Consider the following 26,767-nt stretch of genomic DNA (forward strand, 5'->3'; position numbering starts at 1 on the left):
TTATCATATGAAAGGATGGGGAAGTATTCAAAGCCTTGGCTAGCATCTAGCATCTATAGCTTGAAAAGCCGCTCTTCGTAGATTGAAATGGTTTTGTATCACCAATTGTGATAGACGGTAGGGAGTCATATTTTAAATATATTTCATTAACCTTTAACTGACGTGGTATACGTCTCACAGACGTCGTTATTTTTATTATAACAATATTTTTCAAATAACGTGACGTGCAGCGTTATCCCTCCCGCTACCTTCCCATCTCGCCATATTGTTGCCGCCAGTCACGGCCACCAGCGCACCGAGTGCACAGGTGTTCCCACAGGAGCGATCGCCGTCTCACAGACGTAAGTACAGTGTTTATGTACAAAAACTAAGCATGTCTCTTGGTCGTCACCTCTGTGTTTACGTAGGTAGCCACATAGGGTCTCGTTGACGTCACATCGGTTTTAATTTTATTCAATTTCGCAGAATGCCTAGAAAAAAGAAATCTGCACCAAAGAGTATGCCACAAACACCTATAGTCTACTTGATAAGTTGAAAATGGCGTAAACTAGAGATAAGGCTCTTAAAAATACGTGCGATAGCTCATTTGATTCGGAATGACGTCTAGAAAAATGTATCGGAAATGTTTATTAGCACACAAAAAATTGCAAAAGTTATAGGCAAATTAAGTTTCAAAAAAATAGGTATTTCGTTTATTGTTAATAACTCCGAAATTATTAACATTTCAGAAATTTTGAAAAAAGATTCTTAAAGAGGAGGAAATTTCCAATGAAAAACTCCCGACTCCCGGAATTCTATCTCCATTATTTATAATTTTAATTTAACGCTGAAAATAGGTCTCCGCGCGGCATTTTTAGATAGCGCGCGCGGCTTCAAAACCGAGCACGTCACACTAATTATTTTTTTTAAGGTATTAAATATTAATTTAAAATTTTTAAAAAATTATGGTGTACTCCGAACACTTCAAAGAATTTGCTCCCGTTGGAAATTTTACTTAAAGTTAATTTTTCAACAAATTAGACAAATGTTAACTAACGAAATTTTTTTGAACTTCCGTCCTTATTGCACATTAAAAAAAATGTTTAAATAATTGTCGGTAAAATTTTTCACTTCGTGGAGCCCTTTATATAAATATACTTAACAAGATCGCGCCATAAAAGTTTAAAAAATGTTAATACTTTGTTTATAATAATTTTTTCAAGTTAACAAAAAACTAGAAATTTCTAGTTTTTTGATCAATTTACTTAAATTGAAAAAATTATTATAAACAAAGTAATAAAATTTTTTAAACTTTTATGGCGCGATCTTGTTAAGTATATTTACATGAAGGGCTCCACGAAGTGAAAAATTTTACCGACAATTATTTAAACATTTTTTTTAATGTGCAATAAGGACGGAAGTTCAAAAAAATTTCGTTAGTTAACATTTGTCTAATTTGTTGAAAAATTAACTTTAAGTAAAATTTCCAACGGGAGCAAATTCTTTGAAGTGTTCGAAATACACCATAATTTTTTAAAATTTTTAAATTAATATTTAATACCTTAAAAAAAATAATTAGTGTGACGTGCTCGGTTTTGAAGCCGCGCGCGCTATCTAAAAATGCCGCGCGGAGGCCTATTTTCAGCGTTAAATTAAAATTATAAATAATGGAGATAGAATTCCGGGAGTCGGGAGTTTTTCGTTGGAAATTTCCTCCTCTTTAAGAATCTTTTTTCAAAATTTCTGAAATGTTAATAATTTCGGAGTGATTAACAATAAGCGAAATACCTATTTTTTTGAAACTTAATTTGCCTATAACTTTTGCAATTTTTTGTGTGCTAATAAACATTTCCGATACATTTTTCTAGACGTCATTCCGAATCAAATGAGCTATCGCACGTATTTTTAAGAGCCTTATCTCTAGTTTACGCCATTTTCAACTTATCAAGTAGACTACTATGCTAGCTAGGAGTATGCCAAGGAAACGGGAAAGAACCCCAGTTGAAAGATCAACTTCTCCACCGGCACTGCATTGGACCAACCGACATGCCTGAACCTCCTCCGTCTCTAAAAGCCAAGCTAATCTGGAACCTGGAACTCGGAAGACGTATGCAATATGTCCAAGTTGCCTAAAAAGAAGTACAAAGTACTATTGTTATCAATGCAGAAAGCCAATGCGTCTTACATGCTGTCTTCAAATATGCAATTTTTTTTGTTATTGAAGAAAGACTAATTATATTTGTTATTTTTTAATTATAATACAAAGAAGTAAAGATTATTTAAGTTCATTTGTCGATTGATGAGTAGATTTATAAAAAAAAAGAGTTCCTAAATTTACCTAAGCAATTATAGTGTATTCATGAATAAATGTTGATTATTATTAAATTAAGGACAGTAGTTTTATTTTATCTGTAATTAATTGTTCTAAAACATGTATGAATCAATTTGTAAAACCGTTACAGTATAGGTAGTATTGTTTAATTTATGTTATTTTATTTCAATTTAATTTTTAACGTCTATGAGACGGTACTGCGGCGTTAAAGTTACATTTAGACCAGTGTGCTAAGTGTGAGTTTTTGCTCGCAATCGATAGGGTTAAAGTTAACTAGGATTTCTGTCTCGCATCGGGAGTCAAGTTTTACTCGACAGTGATAACGTGCTATTGCTATGCGAGTGCGAGTCAACATTTTTGACATCTCGACACGTCAATCGAGCAAAGTTTACATTAGCTTGAACGAAAAGTTGTCACTTGGATTTTCGCAGTGGAAGTGTATCGACAATAGTATAATTACTGTATTTCTTTGTTAAAAACAATAAATTAAAATGGCAGGACGTTTATTTTTTGCTTACAGGATGTTTTCGACTGCTCAAGCACAAGAGGATCGTAATTATAACTCCCGAGTTGCAGCAAAAGCTCGTGCATCTTTTGATCCACTACTACACCTTACGGAGAGGGAATTTAGAAATAGATATCGTCTTACGAAGAAAGTGTTTAGACATTTGTGCAAAGACCTAAGGCTTTTAACAAATTTAAGGTCAACTCAACGCGTTTCTATGGAACACAAAGTATGTATGGAATATTAATTGTTTTACATGCTATTTATTAACACAAGTGTCCTATAACTATCATTTCATTTGTTGTTTGTAGGTGCTAAATGCTCTATTATTTTTTGCAACTGGCTCCTATCAAAGGCCAGTTGGAGTTGCAAAACATTGTTCACAAAAGATGTGCAGCGTCTACATAGAACAAGTTACACAGGCTCTTACACACAAACATATAATAAATAAATATATCAGGTTTCCTCATACTCCCGCTGCCAGGCAGACAGTTAGTCAAAGGTATGTATATGTTATGTGTAATAAAATGTATATAACTATACTATAGTTACTTCAATTTGGTTAATATTAATTAATTTTGAATTGTTCAGGTTTTACAGAAAATATGAAATGCCTGGAATTGTGGGATGTATTGATGGAAGCCATTTTAAAATAGTTGTTCCCCCAAACCATGAGGAACATTGGTATTATAGTCGTAAGCACTATCATTCCCTCAATGTTCAAATGGTAAATACATTTTGTATAATATAATTATCTTATTGTTGCCTATTTGTTATGTTACAGGTGACAATAGAATTATTTCATAACTACATTTTTTCTTTTCAGGTATGTGATGATGAATATAGAATTTTAAGTGTTAATGCTAAGTTTGGTGGTGCAAATCATGATTCATTTATATGGGAAAATAGTGATTTAAATAACTATATGCAATCATTGCACCAAAAAGGAGAAGTGGTTTGGCTTTTAGGTAAGTACCTATGTAGTTGATTTATATGAATAAGTGAATTTTAATAATTGATATACCTTACTACATTTCTTGAAATTTACATGAATTTGTGTTCTAGGAGACTCAGGATATCCTCAACGGCCTTGGATAATGACACCAATATTAGATGCTACTCCTGGTACACCAGAAGCTAATTATAATGAGAAGCATATGAAAGCCAGAGCAGTTATCGAAAATACATTTTCACGGCTCAAAAATCGAGGGCGTTGTTTACACAAGGATAGAGTTCTCCATTACAGGCCACTCAAGTGTTCCAAAATAGTTTTAGCGTGCTCAGTGCTACATAATCTAATGATTAACTTTGGTATTGAGGACAATCAGGATGATTTGGGTAAATATATATTTATTTATGTATAATACATGTAAATTAATGCTAAGGAAAAATGTATGAATATTATTTTATATTTGCTATTTACAGACCTGGAATTGGACAGAACCAGGGAAAGTGAGGAAGCCGTCTACATTGAAAGCAGAGAAGCTATCTCTGACCTGTTAAGGGGTAGAATATTGAGGGAGCATTTAGTAAGAAGACTGCAATAGTGATTAAGTTATTTTATATTGTTTTTTAACTAAGTATGTAGTACATTTTAATGTAGGTAATTAATTGTATTGTGTAAATGAAGCTTATTATTTTTGTGTTAGGTATTTCAATTAAAATTAAGTTAGTTAATTAATTAGGTAGGTATATGTATTTACCTCTAAGTACAATTTAAATTATTAGATTTTTAAGTATAAGGTGCTAATGTAATAAAACAATGTAAATATTAAGTTAAGTTATAAAGGACAATGACCACGGTTGGAATGGGTAAAATTTTAGTTGTGCCACGGATTCGTGATATTATTAATTCCTATTTGTATTAATAATGATCACATGTATCACTATTTAGTCTTAATTATACCGGATAAATTGAAATAAAAGTAAAAATTTTATTTTGAAACATGTATGACCACGGATGGAATCGGTAAAATTCTAGTTGTGTCACGTGTTCGTGATATTGTTAATTCCTATTTGTATTTAGATTGATCATATTTATCACTATTAACTTATTATGACGTAATTATACCGATTAAATGAAAGTAAAAGTTTTTGTTTCGAAACATTTAACTATCTCTGCAGTATTGCTTGCAGTGTTGCTACTCTCGAATATTACAATAACAATTATATATTGATATGGTCTGCACGAAGCTTGATAGATTTGTTTGTAATAAGGCGGTTAAGACAGACGCTATCAATGGAAGTAGCAATAACGGCTTACTATGGCTATGTATCATCAGTTTTGTCATATGGTATTTAGTCAGTTTTGTCATATGCCAGTTGGAGTTGTATAATTTGGGGCAATTCGGTTGAGTTTGACAGAGCATTTAAATTACAAAAAAGTGCATAAGAGCTATTTATAATGTTGGGCCTACTGTGAGTTGTAGGGAACTTTAAAAAAAATTGAGAATCCTGCCTCTTGTATGAATATATATCAAAGAAATTTGTATTTTCATAAAAAACATCCTCAATATTTTAAACTTAATAAGGAAATTGGGAAATTAACAAGATATCCAAACAAATTGTTTTTACCGAGGCCTAAATTAACTTTGTACAAAAAAAATGTTCCTTACATAGGTATTCAGATATTTAATAAAATTCCTAAAGACTTGCAAGGGTTTCCTCTTTCAGGATTTAAAAATAAATTAATTAAATACTTGTTAGAGAATTGTTTTTACAACTTAAATGAATTCCTATAATATGAAAAATGTATAAATAATATAAAATAATGATTTTGATATTTGATTGACTGTATGACTAGTGATTTATGTGTAAAACTAATTTTAAGTGACAAGACTCGTATTTTTATTGTAACCAATCATTCTCATTCATTTTGTGAATTAATAATAATTATTGTATGCTATGTAACTATAGTAAAAACATGAATGTTCTTTAATTTTGATCTTAATATCTTTGTATGTACCATGTTTTTATACAATATATGATTTATTTATTTATTTATAGTCATTTGGGCAATCTCCTTTGTTATTTGAAAGTGTATGTTTTATTGCAATTATGTAAAAAATTAAATTGAGATCATATTTTATTGTTTTATTTTTATCAGTCTTGGGTTGTAAGAATAAAGTGAAATTATCATTTAACATTATTTATTTGTATGATGTTTGTAGGTTCAAAAGTTGGAAAAATTTGCAAAAATTGTACACATTAGCCGAAATAGGCAAATCTATATAACAACATAATTAATACACATATTTAATTTAAAAAATCTTAATTACAAACATAAAAAATATACAAAAGTCAAAGTTAAACACAGTATTATCATCACAGGAAATCATTTACAAATTAAATAAGTCAGATACAGCATATATTATTATAAACATAACATATTATAAACATAACAAAACATTAATCAAGTAACACTCTCTAGAGAACTCGCCTGTATAATTATTAATCCTTACAAAACTTATCAACTAACTTATCTAATATATTAACAACTCTTAATGCTATAAATTGCCACTGCCTTTGAGCCTCGGAATTTTGGAGAATTTCGGAGTCTCTAATTCGAATTTCTGAGTCTCTGATTCTATTTTGCTCTCTCCGCATGCTCATGTAGTCTTTATGCTGCTCTATTTTAAACTTTCTCCAAAACTCCTCTGCTCGGAGAAAGTTTTCCGCAGCCTGGTCTGTATGTGTCAGCCTGCTACGCCTTCGAGGTGATCCTCGAGGGCGTGTCAGTCTGGCACGACGAGGTGTCGTCTGTCCTGACCGTGTGGGTTCTGTGTGGGGCCGAACTACATGAGCATGGGAGGTAGGCCTAGTAGGAGTATGCAAGCCAGTTTCTGTAAAAAAATATTTCGTATATAACAAAATAGTTCATACATAATTATGACATACATTGATAGATAAATGGGTTCTATCTTACCTTCAAATTGTGTTTCAGCTCTTGTCTGAGCTTCTATTGATGGCCCAGGTATAGGTTCATACCATGGTTGAGATGCTGGAATATAAATGAAAACTGTAACTTTGTACCATGTTAAATGTAGTATCATCTCAAATTAAGCTATGTCTTACGTTGAATTTCTTCCTCTGTAAATATATTTGGCGGAGAAGATATAGCCCTCGACACTTGTGGTGGCACTGGTGAAGCACTTTGAGGTGACTCTAGCCCATGTTGAGATACTGTGACAGAAACCTAATAGTTTATCATCATGAATATTTCAGGTGCATAGAGCTAACAATGTAGTATATAGGTAATCATACATATTACATTCTTGACTTACATTCAACGGATTGACTTGGTTGTTGAGTTACTACGCTAGGGTCATTTCCCACACTCAGATTAGGCTGCATGTCAATCACCTGAGAAAGGATACAATTTATTAAAAAACAGTACATTTATGAAAAACATGGAAGGTATTATTTTGTTGGGTGTAATATTATATAGTTTTTGCCTGTGATAATCCAGCCTCTTCCACTTGCAAACCCGTAGCTACTTGTACCCCAATCAGATTTAGAACTCTCTGTTCTAAATCTGTCAATTTAGCAAATACAGCAGGGCCACCACCAGTTCCACTTGCTGCTCTATGCAAACGAGCAGCCTTCTTTTTGGTATTATTCTTGAAATCGCTCCAAACCTTTAATCATGTAAGAAAACATTTCAATATAAGCAACACCTCAAACAGTAACCATGTTTTAAGCAATAGGAAAGCTTAAAAACACTTGACATACCTTCTTCCATTTGTCAGAAGTTTTAGAATCTCCACTGCCATCGCTATTTAAAAGCTGAGTCAATTCCTCCCAACGCGTCAAAGTGGAAATCCTACCTCTTGCATTGGAGGATGGTTTGCTTAAGTCACCATGTCTTAAATAAAACAAGTTACATTTGTGGTTAATTGGGTGGATCTTATGTTCATTATATATTTATAAGAATACCGCAGATAAATTGCACTTACTGTTCCATAAACGTCACCATCAAATCAAATTGAGCCGAACTTGTCTTCATTTTTAACATAAAAGAATATTTTAATTCAAAAACACGAACGCCAAGAGCATCAAACAATATATTTTTTAAATATATAGCTTACGAGAGCAAAATAAAGGACCAAACGCAAACAAAAACGTCACAAAAAACCACCACGATAGATAGACACTTGCTTCCTTATGTCCACCATATAAAAATGCATTTTTTAAAATGGTTGGTTAGTAAACGTATAGCCAACTTAAGAAAAAAACGTTCACTATTTACGGTGAGCAAACGCCGATTAGAGTAGATAGGGTCGAATGTCACTGGCACTCGCTCGTACTCGATAGTCATCGCGATTGGAGTTTATTCGATAAACGCGATGTTGAAGTTACTCGCTTGTTTTTGTTACACTCGCACTAGGCACACAGGACGTCAGCCAAAGCTTAATTATTTGATCTGCGAGACGGTGATCTACCAACCGTTTTCCAAACGCGTTTAACAAAGCACAAGATATTTTTATTTTCTGTTTTAATGAGGTGCTGCTATATTGACATACTGGGATCTCAGTTGTCGAAATTGATTTTTTAAACGACCGTTTATTGTTTCTACTGTGTTTTCCACTACTTGAGCAATTTCTCAAAAAATATAATCATCTTCAAATCGCTACAGACGTAGAGATAAGTATACGTGAACATTTGACAAACCTAAAAACATCTTTTGAGGAATATTTTCCAGAAGAAAAGCTTCGGTTACGGGAAATCGAATGGGTCCGAAATCCATTTAGGATTAGTACCAAACCTTTAACACTGACTGTATTGGAATATGAAAATTTAATTGATATTAAAAATTCATCCACACTCCAACAACTTTTCGAATCTGAAGCTATCATGAACCCCAGTCAATTTTGGATTGGCCTGAAAAACGAATACCCGGGCATTGCTGAAAAAGCTATCATAGCATTACTCCCATTTGTGACAACTTACAGATGCGAGGCTGGGTTTTCAGCGTACGCCTACACGAAAAATAAGTTTAGGAGTAGGTTGAATGCTGCACCAGACCTCCGCATCCAATTGTCGGACCGAATAAAACCTGACTTCGATGTAATTTTAAGGAAAACTATGAAGAGATTTCATTCATCACATTAAAATTTTTGTAATTACCTTTTCTTCTAACTAAGTAAATATTTTTATCTTAAAAAGTCTTTCTCTTAACATCAAACTTTGCGGACACCAATCCAAAAAGCCTCAGATGGTGTGATTTCACGAAAAAAAATGTTGCTGTTGCCAAAAAGCAATTTCTTTTCCAAAGCTTCGAGACATTGCTATACGTTACCTAACATTATTTTCATCGACGTATCTATGCGAGCAGGGGTTTTCGACGCTTCTGATTATTAAAAACAAGCATCGAAATCGGTTGGATGCCACTGCCGATATGCGTTTAGCTTTGAGTAGTACTGGACCGAGAATTCCGAAGTTAGTAAAGAGTATGCAGGCACAAAAATCACATTAAATTAAAATCTGTAACTTTTATATTTTTGCCAAATAATAAATAAATGAGTGCTAATTATAAAATTGTGCTTGTTTTCTTTATCAAACAACCCTTAATTTAGGTCATTTTAGTTAGGTAAACCAACTGGGTGGTCCCCGGCCATAGAAACATTTGGTAAAATGGTCCCTCATGACTAAAAGGTTAAGAACCACTGCTTTAGGGTACTATGTTATGAGACATTTTTTGTTCGTCTATGTGTCCTCTATCCATACATACCACTTTAATTCACATAAAACCCGCCGCGATATTGAAAAAAAATCAAAATCGCGGCAAGTTGATATGCCAGCGTCCATACAAAAGTTTCAAACCCCTTTACTCGTCTCATATTTCATAAACTCGCAACATGATTACCAAAAATAAAATATTTGATGTTTCTCAGATCCTGACGTTTTCAGCCCACCACGAAAGCGGCAAAAAACTTTAACTAACTACTGTGAAGAATTACTTGCAGCTAAAAAGGAAAATAGTGATATTCGCCAACAACACCATCGCGAGAAAATTGCATCAATAGCTCAATTATCTGGTGCTCTTATTAAGCTTGTGGATCATCTAACGAAAAGACGTGAAGATTCATGATAAACGACGTTTTTTTTTTCTTTAATTCTTAAACATGCTTGAGAGAACGTCAAAGACTAAACCTACTTTTACGTATAAAAAATATATGCTTTTACATTTTATTATTTAGATTAAAAAAAGTTGGGTATCTTTAAGAAAAAATATATTTGCTATTTATTTAAATAATAACATTACTTATAGACCGGGAGATACTGACACAAAATTTCGAGTCATTTGTAACAGGATGGCGGTTCTACAGGGTTCTTAGTACGCAATGACAAAAAGAAAAATGATGGTGTGAACGCTGGTACCGGCGGCTTAGTCGCGTGGGCGTTAGTCGAACTCATCGGAAAATAGCGAAAGTCAAACGATTTGTAACAGTATGGCACTTATTTTTCCTGTAAGTTTGAGGATCAACGAATATAAATACAAAATTTCAAAGATCTAGGTGTTGGAAATCTTCACTTATATAAATTAATAATAAATTTATTTTTCAAGTATGACAGCACTTTTTCCCCCTACTAGAAGTATGGCAAATATAATAATGGTCACATTTTATCAAATACTCTCCAAAAAGCCAAATGCAATACTGGTACAAAAAGATAGGCGAAATAAAAAAATTTTGCAGATTTTCGGCGGTATGGCGACCATTTGGAATCGTCCGAAAAGTATGGCATGGCGATTTTCGTAAATGGCTGCACGACGATGGTTACCTGTGCAAAAGTTAGCTTGGTACAAATGGTTGAATAATTGTTTTTTTTAAATCAACACATTCGCGTCGGTATGGCGGGCTGTAAGTCATACCGGAAAAGTATGGCATGACACTACCGCCTACTTCTTTTTTATGGGCTATCGGTAAATTCTAAAATTTTTGTGTTACAAATCGTTTGACTTTCGCTATTTTTCCGACGAGTTCGACTAACGCCCACGCGACTAACCCACCGGTACCAGCGTTCACACCATCATTTTTCTTTTTGTCATTGCGTACTAAGTCCCCTGTAGAACCGCCATCCTGTTACAAATGACTCGAAATTTTGTGTCAGTATCTCCCGGTCTATTATCTAATAGAAAATATATAAAAATATATTGTAAGTTGAAATAAAAATATATGAACATGATAAAATTTACAATGATATTATTACTTTTTCTCATCGATTTTTTTTCCAAAATTAGCAGAATCCACTTTGTTGTGTAAATACATATTTAAGGAAAACACAAATTCGGAATAAAATTTACAATTATTTTTACATATAAGTCGATTAAAAAATCCGCTTTTTCACTTTACTGTGCAAGTATCAGTTGATTATAGTCCTTTCCACCTAAGAGCTCATTCACACGAAGACGAATCGTGATTTTTCACGAATCGTGTTTTTTCACGATTCGTTATTTTTTTTGACGGGAGCAATGCTTTTTATATACCCATGTTCACACGCTTCACGAATCGTGAAAAAAGACGTAGACGGATACGTCGGTCACTACGGTCATTAGAATGACGATTCGTTAAAAATCTCGAATCGTGATTGGCGCTCGCGCCCCGCGCGCCTGCCTGCTCCGCCCGCCTGTCTGCCCCACCCGCCACGCGCCCGCTCAATTCAGTACATTCCTTTGACTTGTTAAGACGTGTAGCGTTGCGCTTCAATAAAATCATGTCGAAAAAAGAAAAAGAAAAATTGTATGACCAACAAATAAATCGCGAAGTTTTGATTGCTGCAATCAAAGACAGGCCAGTTTTATGGAATAAATTTTTGGAAATTTATAAGGACAAAACCGCTAAAACAGCAGCATGGCGGGAAATATGCATAATTTTGAAAGAAGATTTTGAAGAAATGGATCAAAAGGACCGACAGTTGTTTGGTAAGTTTTTATTGAGAAAATTTTAAATACAAATCTATACTGCCTATATTTTGTTGTCTTGCCATGGTACTGATCCAGTTTCTGATAGAAAGTAGGTCATAAATTCATTTCTCATTGAATTGCCAGTTCCGACACTCGGTGATACTTCCTGGGGTAGTAAATTTTCAAAATTAAATTCTTTTTCTAATTCAATTCCCTCCTTTTTTATAATCAAATTGTGGAGGACAGTACAAGCTTTCACTACTGAAATAGCTGTTTCTCGTTTAAGGTCTATGGGTCTATGTAAAATTCTCCACTTATTTGCTAGAATGCCAAACGCACATTCCACGTATCTTCTCGCTCTGGTTAAACGATAATTAAATATTCGTTTACCTCTGTCAAGATGCGTTCCACCAAAAGGTCTTAATAAATGTGTGTGTAAACCAAATCCCTCGTCGCCAATAATTACGTAAGGAACTTGAACTTCTGATTCTGTAAATAAAGGCCTTGGTTCGGGTATATTCAAACGGCCTTCTGTCAACATTTTCCAAAAACTTGACTCTTTAAATATTGATGAGTCGCATTCTTTTCCATAGGAACCTACACTGACGTAAACGAATCGATAATCTGAATCTACGACTGCTAATAACACTATTGAAAATAAATCTTTGTAGTTCATATATACTGAACCACTATTTGACGGCTTTCGAAGCCTAATATGCTTCCCGTCAACTGCTCCAAGGCAGTGAGGGAAATTGGCCTTTTCATTAAATCCACTTGCTATCTTTAACCATTCTTCTTCCTTATTAGGAAGTGGCATAAATTCTTCATATAAATTATTCCATATACTTTGCGTCACTTCTACTACGATGGTGGAAATGGTTGATTTGCCAATTCGATAACTAAAATGAAGATCTTCATAGGAAAGTCCTGACGCCAAATACCTAAAAAAATATTTCATTAAAACCAAATTAGTGGGATGAAGAAGTCGTATTTTCATTCAGAATAAGCGTTCCCACTAGGCACCCAAACGATTTCATATGTTTGACTGGCTGCCTAGTGGGATAGATTAGTCTAAATGAAAATACATCTTCTTCAAGCGCTTCTTCAACACCCCACACGAAGCTAATGAGTACTAAAAACAGACTGCCATCTTGACATTCCGGCTGCCAGCCTCGTAGAAGCGAAACGTCAATGTTCAAATTTTTTTCGGTACGAAAGCAATCAGTGATAATCATTTACTATGATATGTAAAATCTTTATTGTAATTATTTAAACCTATAAGCGACCTTTTAAGTTTATGGTTTTACTTTTATTTTGTTAATATTTCTGAGATAAAAAATGTGATATGTAGGTTAGGATGTCATTTGGAATACCGAAAGTGAATATAATTTGGGATATTCCAAATTTTATGCACCTTTTTGTAATAAGATATCCAATATTGTTTTTTTTTTCTAGAAATGTCTGTATCCCATAAGTACAGCAAGAGAAAGAAGTGAGACAAGGAGGATATGTCCGCGGTGATTATCGCTGTTCGAAAAAAGAGAATGGGATACTTGAAGGCAGCTAAACACTTTAACGTTCCCAGGTCAACTCTTTCAATTTGTTAATAATAAGGACTCCTCGATTGAATCTATAACGAATAAAGCCGTTGGTCGAAGGCCTGTTTTGGGTGCAGATATTGAAAACATGCTGGTTGAGTATATTAACTATGGAGAATAAGTTTTGTGGGCTGGCCAGAATGGACTTGCGTCCTTTGGCATATCAATAAACTATAAAAAATAATATTCAAAACGCTTTTACGGATGGATTTACTGCAAGATACTGACTAAAGGGATTTTTAAAACGAAATAAGGAAATTTTGTCCTTAAGACAGCCAACTGGAACTTCTCAAGCAAGGGTCAATGGATGATTTAAGTTCCTAATTTAACACTGATCTGTGATTATTGTGACTGATTATTACTTAATAATTGTATTAGTGTAAGCTATTTTGTTATAAAAATAAGATTTTTTTATATATTAAGTAAAAGTGTAAGCAATATCAAAGAAGAAAAGGTGATTATAATTTGGAATACTATATTCCCAATTATATGCACCATAAGTCAAATGAAGCTTTTGGAGTTTATCTATAAAATATATTTATATATTTCTAATCTTTATTCTTTCTATTATTAAAGTTTATTAATTTTCTAACCATTTGATGTATTTTTTATTGGGCTAAGCCATATTATTTTCTACTTATTCCCAAAAAACAAACCGGTATTCTAAATTTGCTGCAGTTCCTCTACCATTATACAAGGTTGAATACTGTAAGCCTTGTCTCCTAACAAATGGGTATCGTCAGGAAAAAATTCAGGTGTGCAATAATTTTGTAAATTTGATAAACACGAGCGTCATGGACTGAGCCTGCCTGACTGTGATCACATACTAGCTGAAATTATAAAATGAAGTTTATTTTAACGAGTTAGGTAAATATATAGCTCATCAATCTAAATTTGATTGTTTTAAAAACCTGAGTTCCAGTCTCGTCGCGGCGTTCGTGCGAATGGTCGCGTCTAGTTTTCTTTGCGGGATATTCTTTTGTTTTTGCTTTTGTTTATAAACTCGGACGCGCTCGAGCGTGACGGTGCACAGTGCACGGCCGCGGCGCCAGCATGTCGCATGCGGATATCCAGAGCGAATCTTTAACACCTCAAAAACGGCAATTTCACTTATGTTTTCTGGCACTGCATCAGGGCATCTGTTACCTATTTACGTTGTTTATAAATTCGAAAATCTATGGGACACAAGACTGATTTAATACTATTATTGTCCCATATGTGCAAAATAAGTCCGGTCCAAAAGTGTTAATTGGTGATAATTTATCATCGCACTTTTCAGAAAGCGTGTTAAAGACTTGTGAAAAATTAAATATTGCATTTTTACCACCTGAAACAACTCATCTACTTCAACCCTTGGACGTCGCGTTTTTCGCCCCATTGAAGGCTTTTTGGAGGTATAGGCTAAGAGACATTCTTACTAAATGGAAACTGGCTGAGAGGAAGAAAAAATAAAACATTAATAAAAAGTGCATTTCCTAAACTATTATGTAAATTAAAATACAAACTCATTGAAAATGATGCCGAATCTATCAATTTCAAAGCTGGTTTGAATAAGTCCGGACCCTGTTGATCCTAATAGACCTAAATCTAGATTACCTCAATCCCAGACATCCAATTCTGAAACAGAAATAGAGAGTACTGTGTCTTCGGTGATACGCGATATCTTAATGGATATGTTCTGAGGTTCCAGAGAGAGTAAGGAGGAAAAAAAGATTTTTAAGAAGAAGATCAGAAAGAGACTGACTTAGAGAATAATTCTGAAAAAGTAGTTTTAAGTGAAATAACAAATATAAGAGAAACTATAGAGATAACAATGAAGACGAGTTGTTTTTAGATCAACCAAATCAAGATCCTTCATATTGCATTAATGATTTACGCGAGGAGCTAGAGCTTCGCTACAAGGCTATTGGCTAATTCATTTTTCATTGGAAATCATTCTTCACTTTCAGAGCAAAACAAATTACTCCTGTATAAACAAGTCCTTATGCCTTTGTGGACTTATGGTAGTCAGCTTTGGGGCTGTACCAAACCAAGTAATATCAGAATCATACAACGGTTTCAAAATAAAGTACTCAGGGAGATCGTAAATGCATTAGAAATGACTAGAATGGTACATTAGAAATGACGACCTACATCGGGACCTCAAAGTAGATCTCGTCACCGACATAATTAAAAAGAACGCCGAAGCTCACGAACGCAGACTTCATCACCATGTGAACGTCGAGGCTATCCAGCTTCTTGACAACATGGACATAGTGAGAAGACTGAAAAGGACAAAACCTTTTGAGTTAGTTTAGTGACGTGTTAGTGTAATATAGTGAGTGTTATTCATAAAAAACACATGAACGAAGTGTCTTTGCCTTAATAGAGACATTAAGAAAAGTGTTAATGGACACGTTCTTAGACATACCTTACCTAGCAAATTAAGTTAGATTTATATTACTCATTAGCCTATAGTGTGAGGCTAAATCGTAATTTTCAATAATTATACCCTAGTTAGGTTCATTATATTAGGTAAAAAAAATGAAAGACATGTTTAATGTCGATTGTGCATCAGACGTTAATAACTCAACAACACAGGGAGGCACCACCATCGATTTGACTTTTTAAAGACACATTAAACTGTCTGGAAGAAATCGCTATTTAGCGATAAGGCCGCCGTTTGTTACAATGTATCCTAGATTAAGTCTCAATTTGTAATTTTTAAGAGCAATAAAGTAATAAATAAATAAATATGTCGGAGAATTTAAATAACTCTCCATAATTAATTATAATTAGGTAGATATGTGAAATAATATTAAATAATGACTCAGTGCGCACACCTTGCGCGGTCGATGGTAGTACCGAGACTATATCATCGAGCTACTGACTCAAGGAATATAAACCATAGCATGACCCGTAAGCCCATGCATTTCATATCAATTCAATATCGACATTATGTTGTACACAATAGAGTACATTATAATAGGAAGGTATAGCCACATAACAACTACTCTGTTATGATTCCCTCACACGGCCATTCTGACAACGAGCGCGTTCTCGCGCGAACGATTCGACAAGTAATTTTGCAAATTACTTACTGCGTTGTTATTTCATTTGTTGTATTCAAACTCTTTTCCCTTCACGGTTTGTAACTTTTCACACCGACTCACAAATTATTACTCATCATCGTCATCATCGGCGATATCAACAACTGCTACTGTCGCCTAAAGGCGAAGCTTTGAATGTATTGTGTGTGTTTATTATATTGTAAGTGTAGAGCTCTGAACAAATACTGGAACTACATGCAGCGCGGAGCCTGACATGTACTGTAGTCACATGAAGCGCAATGCTTCGCACAAAATCTGGAACTACATACAGCGCGGAGCCTGCCATGTACTGTGACTACAAGGAGCTTAAAGCTACCCACAACAACTGGAACTACATGCAGCGCGGAGCCTGCCATGTACTGTGATCACAAGGAGCGCAATGCTACCCATAACATCTGGAACTACATGCAGCGCGGAGCCTGCCATGTACTGTGATCACAAGGAGCGCAATGCTACCCATAACATTTGGAACTACATGCAGCGCGGAGCTTGCCATGTATTGGTGTGTGTGTGTGTGTATTATATTGTAAGTGTAGAGCTCTGAACAAATACTGGAACTACATGCAGCGCGGAGCCTGACATGTACTGTAGTCACATGAAGCGCAATGCTTCGCACAAAATCTGGAACTACATACAGCGCGGAGCCTCATATGTACTGTGACTACAAGGAGCTTAAAGCTACCCACAACAACTGGAACTACACGAAGCGCGCAGCTTCCAATGTACTGTGATCACAAGGAGCGCAATGCTACCCATAACATCTGGAACTACATGCAGCGCGGAGCCTGCCATGTACTGTGATCACAAGGAGCGCAAGCGCTACCCACAACTACACGAAGCGCGGAGCTTCCAATGTACAATATGACATACACGCCTTGCTATGTCAAACACAGAGCTATTATTGAGCTATTAAAGTGTGGTGTGCATGTGTGTTATGAAACTTTTGTGTAATATTTAGATTAATTATACGGAACTATGTAACAACCGAGGAAATAAATAGGTAAAAATAATAAATAAAACAAAAATAAAAGTATACGGAGTATGTATTTATTTATTAATAATACTTTATTGTACAAAACAATGTAAGGAAATCTAGTACAAACTTATAAGGTAAAAATATTTTACGCAATATGCAGCCTTATTGCTCACACACAGCAATCTCTGCCAGGCAACCTGGAAGTTACTGGAAGTAAGGAGTAACTTGTGGACTACATTTTTTTTTTTTCATTCATTGGCTCACTTTCCAACTGCGGCCTCCAGTTTGAGACTCGATTCGATACCTCTCGTTATCGCAAATTTTAGATTATTTTGCATGGACTGGAGAACTTCTCTCCTAACTCAGTAATAAACATCGTATAACACGCCATCAATTCGTCGTCCAGTGACACTATTTACAGGAATACACAAAACCACCTTGCACTATAACTTGATGATACTAGGTATAAAACAACACTTTACAATTGGGGCAGAGTAACAAATAATAATTAATTTACGAAGACTGAACCAGGTTCTAAAGTCGCACCGACTTCCATATCATTTACCACTACCGACGATATCACATTGTCATAGTCTACCTTCCAACGATTCAATAATCATAAATGACCGTCAAAACAAGTAAAATAATATTGATGTTACAATCGGCTTTTCTTTCTTACTAACATAATATCATCAACATTAAATAGAATGTTTTTTTTTTTTTTTTTTTTTTCAATACGAGCCTTGTTCACGTACAATCGCTCGTCCATCCTGACTTTGCGTTATTTCTAATTTGAAACAATTTAACTACTAAAGTGTAGACACTCGTACTAAAACATTATTACGCGGTGGACTTGCAGCCTATAGACAATTGCAATGGGCTGTCGCCTGTGCTGTGCATTTCTTTCATACAATACAATTCAAAGTAAGTTGAATTTCGCCAATAATTGTAGAATACCATACGTTCATGATTTTCAGCGATAATGAAACAATGAACAGCATAAACCTTTAAAATAACCCGTTAGCGCAACTCATACCGCTTGTAATTTTGTAAAACTCAAAAGAACACTGTCAACACAAGTCTATGAGTTCGCTACTTGCAAATGACATAGCTTGATCGGCTACTATTCCTTTCAGCGCCTTAAATAACACGACAAAAACAAAGCGCTTAACATGCTCTTTTTTTTTTTTTTTTTTCGAAGACACATTTTTAATAGGAGCTAGGTGACAATATTTACCAGTAAATCCGTCAACAATTACCAATGCGATTCCATAAACTCGTAAGTGCCATTCGTATCGATTGTAAGGTATGAAGTGGTTCTGATACATTTTCTATCGGATGTTAAGTCGACTGTCTAGCTCTGGAGGGCCTTTTATTAACTTTGCGATGTAAAAATGTTCAATGTATGTGTTATGTACTACCAGCAATGTAGTACACACTAGGTCAGAGGCGGAAAGAAAACACACATAAACGCTCTGACCGTATATTTCCAAGGGTCATTTATTAGGAGAACCGGAACAGCTCCTAAGACATACAGCAATAACCGATAAAAACTACACGGCTTCCTGGGCTCAGCTAGTCAACCGTTATGACAACAAAAAGTATTTGTCAAACAATATCCTAAAACGTTTGATGAGTCTAAAAGTATTGCATCATGAATCGTCATCGGCGATAAGAGAATTATTAGATAGTATGAACGAATGCTTAAGTGCTCTAAAAAACCTAGGAATTGATATTACTAGCTGGGACACAATCGTTATTTATATAATGAGTCACAAATTGGACCCTGAGTCCAGGAAGCAGTGGGAGTCCAAGGCAAATGATTGCGAAGACCTACCAACCTTGACTCTATTTAGAGAATTTTTGGAGCATAAGTTTAGGTCATTAGAGTTTTTAGACACTAAGTCAGTAAACGTAAAAAACCCTCGTTCTAGTCCCAAAGTACTTTATGTGAACAATACTTTGACGGATAGTGTTGAATCTGGTCAGTCTTATGTGGCGAAGTGTCCGTATTGCAAAGGGGCAACTCATAAATTATATAATTGTAAGGAGTTTGCGAAGTCGGACTATGATGTGAGACATAAATTTGTACAAAATAGTCGCTTATGTTTTAATTGTTTTGGTAGCAACCACTCCGTATTTTCATGTCGCCAATCCACCAGATGTAAGGTTTGTAAGCGTAAACATAATTCATTGCTTCACCCCGAAGAATCTAAAAATGTTGAGTCCCATCAAAAGAATGTGGTTGTTTCTTCAGCAACCACATCTGAACGCGATGTTGTTACGTGTTTTTCGAATGTCCGTAGTCAAGTTCTTTTGGCTACTGCAGTTGTGGAAGCGGCTCGAAGGACCACAAATGTTATGTGTACCACCAGCAATGTAGTACACACTAGCCAGAGTCGGAAATAAAACACACAAAAACGCTCTGACCGTATATTTGCGGAGGATGCGGAACTACAGTACCATTTTGCTTATATCTAATTACAAAAGAATAACATAAGCGCGATTTAAAAACACGGCTTCTACAACTAGCGTCATCTATTATCGAATGATGGAACTAAACAATACTAAAACTTATACTATTAAACCAACGGTTTAGACATACCGCCCGCCAAGGACGAATAGTCCTTCACAATACAAAAAAAATACAACTTTGCAAAAAGATACAGCAATACATAGAAGCAAATACATCTCTTTAAACTAATACTTATTCTTTACTTACGTCTAACATAATACATATATATTTTCTTTTTTACATTTATGTTTCTCTAACGGGCAACAAACATAGTTTCGAAGTCGGTCTCTGTATGTGAGAACCCCTAAATCTCAACGTGACAACACGTGTCACCTTATCCTTACCCGGGGGTAAGTCCACCACCACTCCGTACATCCATTTCGCAGGAGGCAAATTGTCCTCCTTCACTAAGACCACGTCTCCTACCTTGATGTCGGGGACCTTGCCTTTCCATTTGTACCTTTGAAAAAATTGGGTTAGACACTCTTGGGACCAACGCTTCCAAAAATGCTGGACCATCCTTTGGGTTAACTGCCAACGACGCAAATTGGAAATTTTACTCCTTTTAATGATGTTTTTATGTTTCAGATTCTTCATTTCTTCAGGGTACCAAGTAAGCTGATGCTGACGGATACAACACATGGTGGCATCTCGGAGCTCTTCAGCTGAAAGGTAAGGTAGAAATTTCGTACGAGTTTCAACGGGATCCTTCAATTTCAGGAATCTTCTGCAGTATGCGACTACTCTCACCAGCTTCGTAAAAGATGAAAATTTTAAAAATATATCTATATCTTCACAGTTCTCCTTAGTTGCAGCATGTACTTTAATCTTTCTTTCTTCCAGGTCAGTTTTAGTGCAGATGGAAAGCGGTTTACCATACTGAATATCAATCTTACTTAACCAATCCGGACCATACTTCCACAAATTATTCTCAACTAGCTCAGAAGGTAGTATTACACGAGACGCGCAGTCAGCGGGATTTTCTTTGGACTGTATATACGACCACTTACAAGGTTCTAAATGATTTAGAATTTCAGAAGTCCGGTTGGCTATGAATGTTTTCCACCGACTGGGATGGTCACTAAGCCACGCTAGGACGATGGTGGAATCCGTCCAAGCATGCAACTGTGAAATTGGTATGTTCAAAACTTCAGCTACTTCAACTAACAATTTAGTTACCAACACCGCACCGCAGAGTTCCAGTCGAGGTATGGAGATTTGCTTGATCGGGGCAACTTTAGTTTTTGCAGCTACCAGGTGAGTTTTAATTTGTTTATCTTCAGAAACGCAACGAATATAAACCACAGCAGCATAGGCGGCATGTGAAGCGTCACTAAACCCATGTAACTCCACAACTGTATCTTTGCTTCGTGTTTGCACCCATCGCGGTATTTGGAAATTTGTTAGCTGAAATAATTCCTCCCGGTAAGTTATCCATTCACTAATAAGTTCAGACGGTAATCTATCATCCCATCCAAATCCAGTCATCCATAATTTTTGTATGAATATTTTTGCAGTGATGATGCATGGAGCGATCCAACCAAGCGGATCGTACAGTCGACAAATTTCGGCTATAATTTCTCTTTTGGTTGCAGGAAGCGACGCTGATAAAAACTGAACTCTATAACTAAAGTCATCGGTGCGGCGGTTCCAAAAGAGACCTACTACTTTAGTCACGTCATCCTCCTTAAGTTCCCTGTCCTGTTCTATATTTCCTTCAAAACCTTCCATCACCTCCATGCTATTACTACTCCATTTCTGTAGCCTAAAACCTCCTTTACTTAACAATTCAGTCATTTCTTCATATAATCGTAATGCTTCTTTTTCAGAATCACACCCGGTTAACAGATCATCCATGTAAAAGTCCGTTTTTAGTCTTGCAGCAGCTAGTGGATAGCTCCCACCCTCATCGACTGCAAGCTGTTGGAGAGCTTTGACCGCTAAATAAGGTGCACTGGAAGTGCCAAAGGTAACGGTAAGTAGACGATAATCTTGGATTTCGTTGTTGTCATCTCTCCACACGATTCGGTGATAATCTGTATGCTCCCTTTTCAGCTTTACTTGCCTATACATCTTTATGATGTCGGCTATTAGGCATATCGGGTGGAGACGCCATCTCATGATTATATGACGTAATTCTGGTTGTAGTCTTGGGCCAACCATCAGGGCATCATTTAACGACATACCATTAGCACTTCTATCTGACGCATTGAATACTACTCGCGTCTTAGTAGTGCTTTTGTCTGGTCTGACTACTGCATGATGCGGTAACCATACCGAACGTCTCCGCGTCTCTTCCGAGTCTTCCTGTACTTTTTCCATATGACCCAGCAATAAATATTCCTTCAACACTTGCGAATAATTATTCTTGAGTTCGGTGTTCTTAAATCTTTTCTCTAAACTCTTTAGCCTTTGCACCGCTACACTTCGTGTATCTCCAAATTCATGCTTTACTTCGGGGCGGAAAGGTAAGTTAACAATATATCTTCCCTCCTTGTCTCTCTTAGTTGTCCTCTCAAAAATCTCTTCACACGCCTTTTCTTCGATTGTCATTATTTTATTGCTTACCAAACATGGCTCTGCTTCTATTTCCCAGAACCTTTTTAGTAGTTCATCTTCATTGCATCCAGCGTGCATGCTGACGATCACTCTCGGTTGTTGGTGCGTTCCAGAATCTAACATTTCTGATTGAATGTGCCCAGATAATATCCACCCTAATTGCGTTTTCTGTGCTAACGGACATCCAGGGGGACCCTTTATCATGCCGTCCTCCAGTACCTGGGCATACACCTCCGCACCAAGCAACAAATCAATTTTGTTTGGGACTTCATATTTTGGATCAGCCAATTGCAAGTGTGAAAGCTCTGGCCACAACCGCAGATTGACTCTCCTTGATGGAAGAAACGATGTAAGCTTACCGAGAACGTGCGCTTGAACGACCATGGTAAACTTGGGATTATAAATTGATCTTATTTTTACTTCAACCATAGATCTTGACGCTAAGGAATCTTCCTGACCTCCTACTCCAGAAATACGAACCTTATTTGGAATTTTCTTTAGCCCAAGAGCTTGAACCGTGGATTCGGTGATGAGAGAAACCATTGAGCCTTGATCCAATAAGCATCGCAAATTAAAGTTAGCCTTACCTGTATTCGACTCCGCTTCCACAACTGCAGTAGCCAAAAGAACTTGACTACGGACATTCGAAAAACACGTAACAACATCGCGTTCAGATGTGGTTGCTGAAGAAACAACCACATTCTTTTGATGGGACTCAACATTTTTAGATTCTTCGGGGTGAAGCAATGAATTATGTTTACGCTTACAAACCTTACATCTGGTGGATTGGCGACATGAAAATACGGAGTGGTTGCTACCAAAACAATTAAAACATAAGCGACTATTTTGTACAAATTTATGTCTCACATCATAGTCCGACTTCGCAAACTCCTTACAATTATATAATTTATGAGTTGCCCCTTTGCAATACGGACACTTCGCCACATAAGACTGACCAGATTCAACACTATCCGTCAAAGTATTGTTCACATAAAGTACTTTGGGACTAGAACGAGGGTTTTTTACGTTTACTGACTTAGTGTCTAAAAACTCTAATGACCTAAACTTATGCTCCAAAAATTCTCTAAATAGAGTCAAGGTTGGTAGGTCTTCGCAATCATTTGCCTTGGACTCCCACTGCTTCCTGGACTCAGGGTCCAATTTGTGACTCATTATATAAATAACGATTGTGTCCCAGCTAGTAATATCAATTCCTAGGTTTTTTAGAGCACTTAAGCATTCGTTCATACTATCTAATAATTCTCTTATCGCCGATGACGATTCATGATGCAATACTTTTAGACTCATCAAACGTTTTAGGATATTGTTTGACAAATACTTTTTGTTGTCATAACGGTTGACTAGCTGAGCCCAGGAAGCCGTGTAGTTTTTATCGGTTATTGCTGTATGTCTTAGGAGCTGTTCCGGTTCTCCTAATAAATGACCCTTTAAATAATGTAATTTTTGTACATCATCTAATTTATGGTTATTGTGTATTAATGATACAAAAAGATCTCTAAAGGTAGGCCATTCTGTGTATTTTCCTGAAAATTTAGGTAAAGAAATTTCTGGTAATTTTATGACACATTTTTCTTGATACTCGCTGGAATCACTTGACTTTACCCCGGACCGACTATTACCCTTTAATTCAATCAAAGCATCTTTCAATTCAGTTTTGTAATCTACATATAGTACTTCGGTCTCATCATATACACAATTTTTAATATAGCTAGAAGAGTCTAACTCCCTCTTAGATATCTCGCTAATAATTTGGCGATGAGTATCGCAAAATGATTGCCACTGATTTTCTAAAGATTCCAAACGAGTTTCAACATACGAAACAGTAATTCTTTCCTTAGGGGATTTTTTAAAATTGACTCTACCTTTAGAGATAAGCTCTTTACTATTTTCTTGAATTCTATTAAATGCTTCCATTATAATATTTTAGAGACTTCCGAACAACAATAAGATAAATAGACTTTATATTCTCAAACATTGTTTTGTGCATCAAAATATTCAAGGCTTGGCTAGCAAATTGTTAGAAATAGAATTGTTTTTGAATGATAACAATATTAAAATATTTTGTGTAACAGAACATTGGCTTAAACAATGTCAGTCGTTAGTAAATATTGAAAATTACAAATTAAAAAGTATATACTTTAGGACACAGGCTATTCATGGAGGTTCTGTTATTTTTGTACATGATAGTGTAAAATGTAAAGAACGAACTGACATTGTTAGTCTTTCTGTAGAACGGACCATTGAACTGTCCTGTGTGGAGCTGGAGCGTTATATTATTGTTTGCGTTTATAGACCCCCTTCCAGTGACTATAATATGTTTGAGACAGTCATGGAAGAAATATTAAAGCGTCTAGGCAGGAGTAAAAAAAAAGTTATAGTATGTGGTGATTTTAATATTGATTTACTCTTACAAACACCAACGGCTACACGAATTGTTAATTTATTTCAGTCATTTAATCTATATAAACTTTTTAACGAACCCACACGAATTACACCTACTTCTGCAACCTGTATTGATAATATATACTGTGACTGCATCTGTTTAGAGAAAAATATTCTCAATACATTGACTTCGGATCACTGTGGCCAGAAAGTAGTTTTTGAATGGGATTGCATACCTACATTTAAAAGGATTAATGTTAGGCCTATAACTAAAAAAGGCATTAATAAATTTAGGAATAATATTAATAAAAACCTGCCCGTACTAAATGATCAATCCTTTCCTAATAGTCCTTGTGAAATGTTTAATAATCTTTTTAATTTAGTACATAATGAATTTGAAAAAATATTTAAAGTTAAATCTTTAAATATTACCAAGGATTTACCATTTAGTAAATGGGCGACAGCTAGTATACATAGGTGCAGGAACATTCTTTATGAATTATATGGTATGAAGCAATATAATAAAGACCCATCTTTTCTTAGTTATGTTAGAAATTACTCAAAAATTTTTAAAAAAGTTTGTTTTACTGCAAAGCGTTTATATATCAAAGAAAAAATACGCGACTCTGATAATAAAGTTAAAACAGTTTGGTCAATTATTAATGGTGAAATGGGTAAAAGCAAATCAAGTAATACCATAAAACTTGTAAATAATGACAGGGTTATTGACAAAAGTGCTGATGTTGCTCTTGCTTTTGAAGAATTCTTCAGTAGTGTCCCTGCTACTATTACTAATAGTTTAAATTCGTCTTCAGCACTTGCAGAAACCTTTTTGAGGGACCATGTTGCGGGGTGTAGTACATCATTTGAATTACGACACGTAACTGCTAGTGATATTGTTACTGCCTTTAAGACGCTTAATCTAAAAAATACTTGTGATCTTTGGGGAATGTCCGTAAATTTAGTTAATAATATAATAGAAAATATTGCGAAAAATTTAGCTTTCATATTTAATAAGTGTTGTGACTATGGTACATTTCCTAATTTACTAAAGCTTAGTAAAGTTGTACCTCTATTTAAGAAGGGCGATCAAGAAGACTGTAACAATTATAGACCTATCTCTATTTTACCAACATTAAGTAAGGTATTCGAGAAGTTAATTTTAAACCAATTGAGTAGTCATTTTGCATCTAATGATTTACTGCACACCAAACAGTTTGGTTTCACAAAGGGGCGCTCAACCACAGATGCTGGAGTTGCACTTCTAACACATATATATAAAGCATGGGAAAACTCAAAAAATGCTCTGGGGATATTTTGTGACCTCTCCAAGGCATTTGACTGCGTTGAACATTGTACTTTGTTACGTAAACTTAATCACTATGGAATTAAAGGAAAAGCCCAGAACCTCATAGCGTCATACCTGCATGATAGGATACAGACTGTAGTTGTTAATGGAGAACGTTCTAGCGGTGCGTCAACTAACATTGGTGTTCCACAGGGGTCAATTTTAGGTCCCTTCTTGTTCTTGGTATATATCAATGATCTTCCCTTTTATTTGCAGGATAGGTGTGAAATAGTTCTGTTTGCAGATGATACCTCATTAATTTTTAATGTGGATAGGCATGACCCAAATGTTGACGAAGTGAACAGTGCTCTTTTACACATATCTAAATGGTTTACTGCCAATAATTTATTATTAAATGCCAAAAAAACCACTTGTGTTGAATTTTTACTTCCTAATGTAAAAAAGTTGAACAGAGATATTACCTTGAACGGGGAGGTATTGCATCCTACTGAGTCTACTGTATTTCTAGGGTTAACATTGGACGAGAAACTACAATGGGGAGCCCATGTCAACACCGCTGCAGGTAAGCTCAGTTCAGCTGCATATGCAGTCCGAAAA

General features: G+C 35.4%; 3 protein-coding genes across 4 annotated transcripts in view; all 3 read right to left on the minus strand.

The window, feature by feature from the left end:
• LOC149477047 (uncharacterized) overlaps positions 1 to 26,767 on the minus strand; it is a 47,968-nt gene that overhangs the window by 1,795 nt on the left and 19,406 nt on the right. The gene's annotated exons all lie outside the window — the stretch shown is intronic.
• Positions 6,100 to 10,062, minus strand: LOC149477048 (uncharacterized). Of its 2 annotated transcripts, XM_089711397.1 has the most exons (7): positions 7,772 to 10,062; positions 7,548 to 7,680; positions 7,271 to 7,453; positions 7,100 to 7,178; positions 6,891 to 6,998; positions 6,742 to 6,816; positions 6,100 to 6,658 (listed from the first exon to the last, which is right to left on the minus strand). In XM_089711397.1, the coding sequence occupies exons 1-7, from the start codon at positions 7,828 to 7,830 to the stop codon at positions 6,267 to 6,269; spliced, it is 1,029 nt and encodes a 342-aa protein (XP_089567523.1). In that variant the 5' UTR covers positions 7,831 to 10,062; the 3' UTR covers positions 6,100 to 6,266. The 2 variants fall into 2 exon arrangements, with proteins under 2 accessions (XP_089567523.1, XP_089567524.1); XM_089711398.1 differs by lacking the exon at positions 7,271 to 7,453.
• LOC149477049 (uncharacterized) lies at positions 20,143 to 24,436 on the minus strand. The gene has a single exon (XM_089711593.1). The coding sequence runs from the start codon at positions 24,391 to 24,393 to the stop codon at positions 20,143 to 20,145; it is 4,251 nt and encodes a 1,416-aa protein (XP_089567719.1). The 5' UTR covers positions 24,394 to 24,436.

The sequence above is a fragment of the Colias philodice genome, chromosome 26 (genome assembly GCF_061535455.1).
Source record: "Colias philodice isolate Cphi_HAF_F1 chromosome 26, ilColPhil1 Martin Lab GWU primary, whole genome shotgun sequence".
In the NCBI taxonomy this organism is placed as follows: domain Eukaryota; kingdom Metazoa; phylum Arthropoda; class Insecta; order Lepidoptera; family Pieridae; genus Colias; species Colias philodice.

Bases quoted from the DNA above. Each gene is read 5' to 3' on its own strand.
- LOC149477048 (XM_089711397.1), bottom strand. From the start codon at position 7,830: ATGTTAAAAATGAAGACAAGTTCGGCTCAATTTGATTTGATGGTGACG. The intron at 7,681-7,771 runs GTAAGTGCAATT...GTTTTATTTAAG, and splicing joins ATGGTGACGTTTATGGAACA to ACATGGTGACTTAAGCAAAC. The intron at 6,999-7,099 runs GTAAGTCAAGAA...TTTCTGTCACAG, and splicing joins ACCAAGTCAATCCGTTGAAT to TATCTCAACATGGGCTAGAG.
- LOC149477049 (XM_089711593.1), bottom strand. From the start codon at position 24,393: ATGGAAGCATTTAATAGAATTCAAGAAAATAGTAAAGAGCTTATCTCT.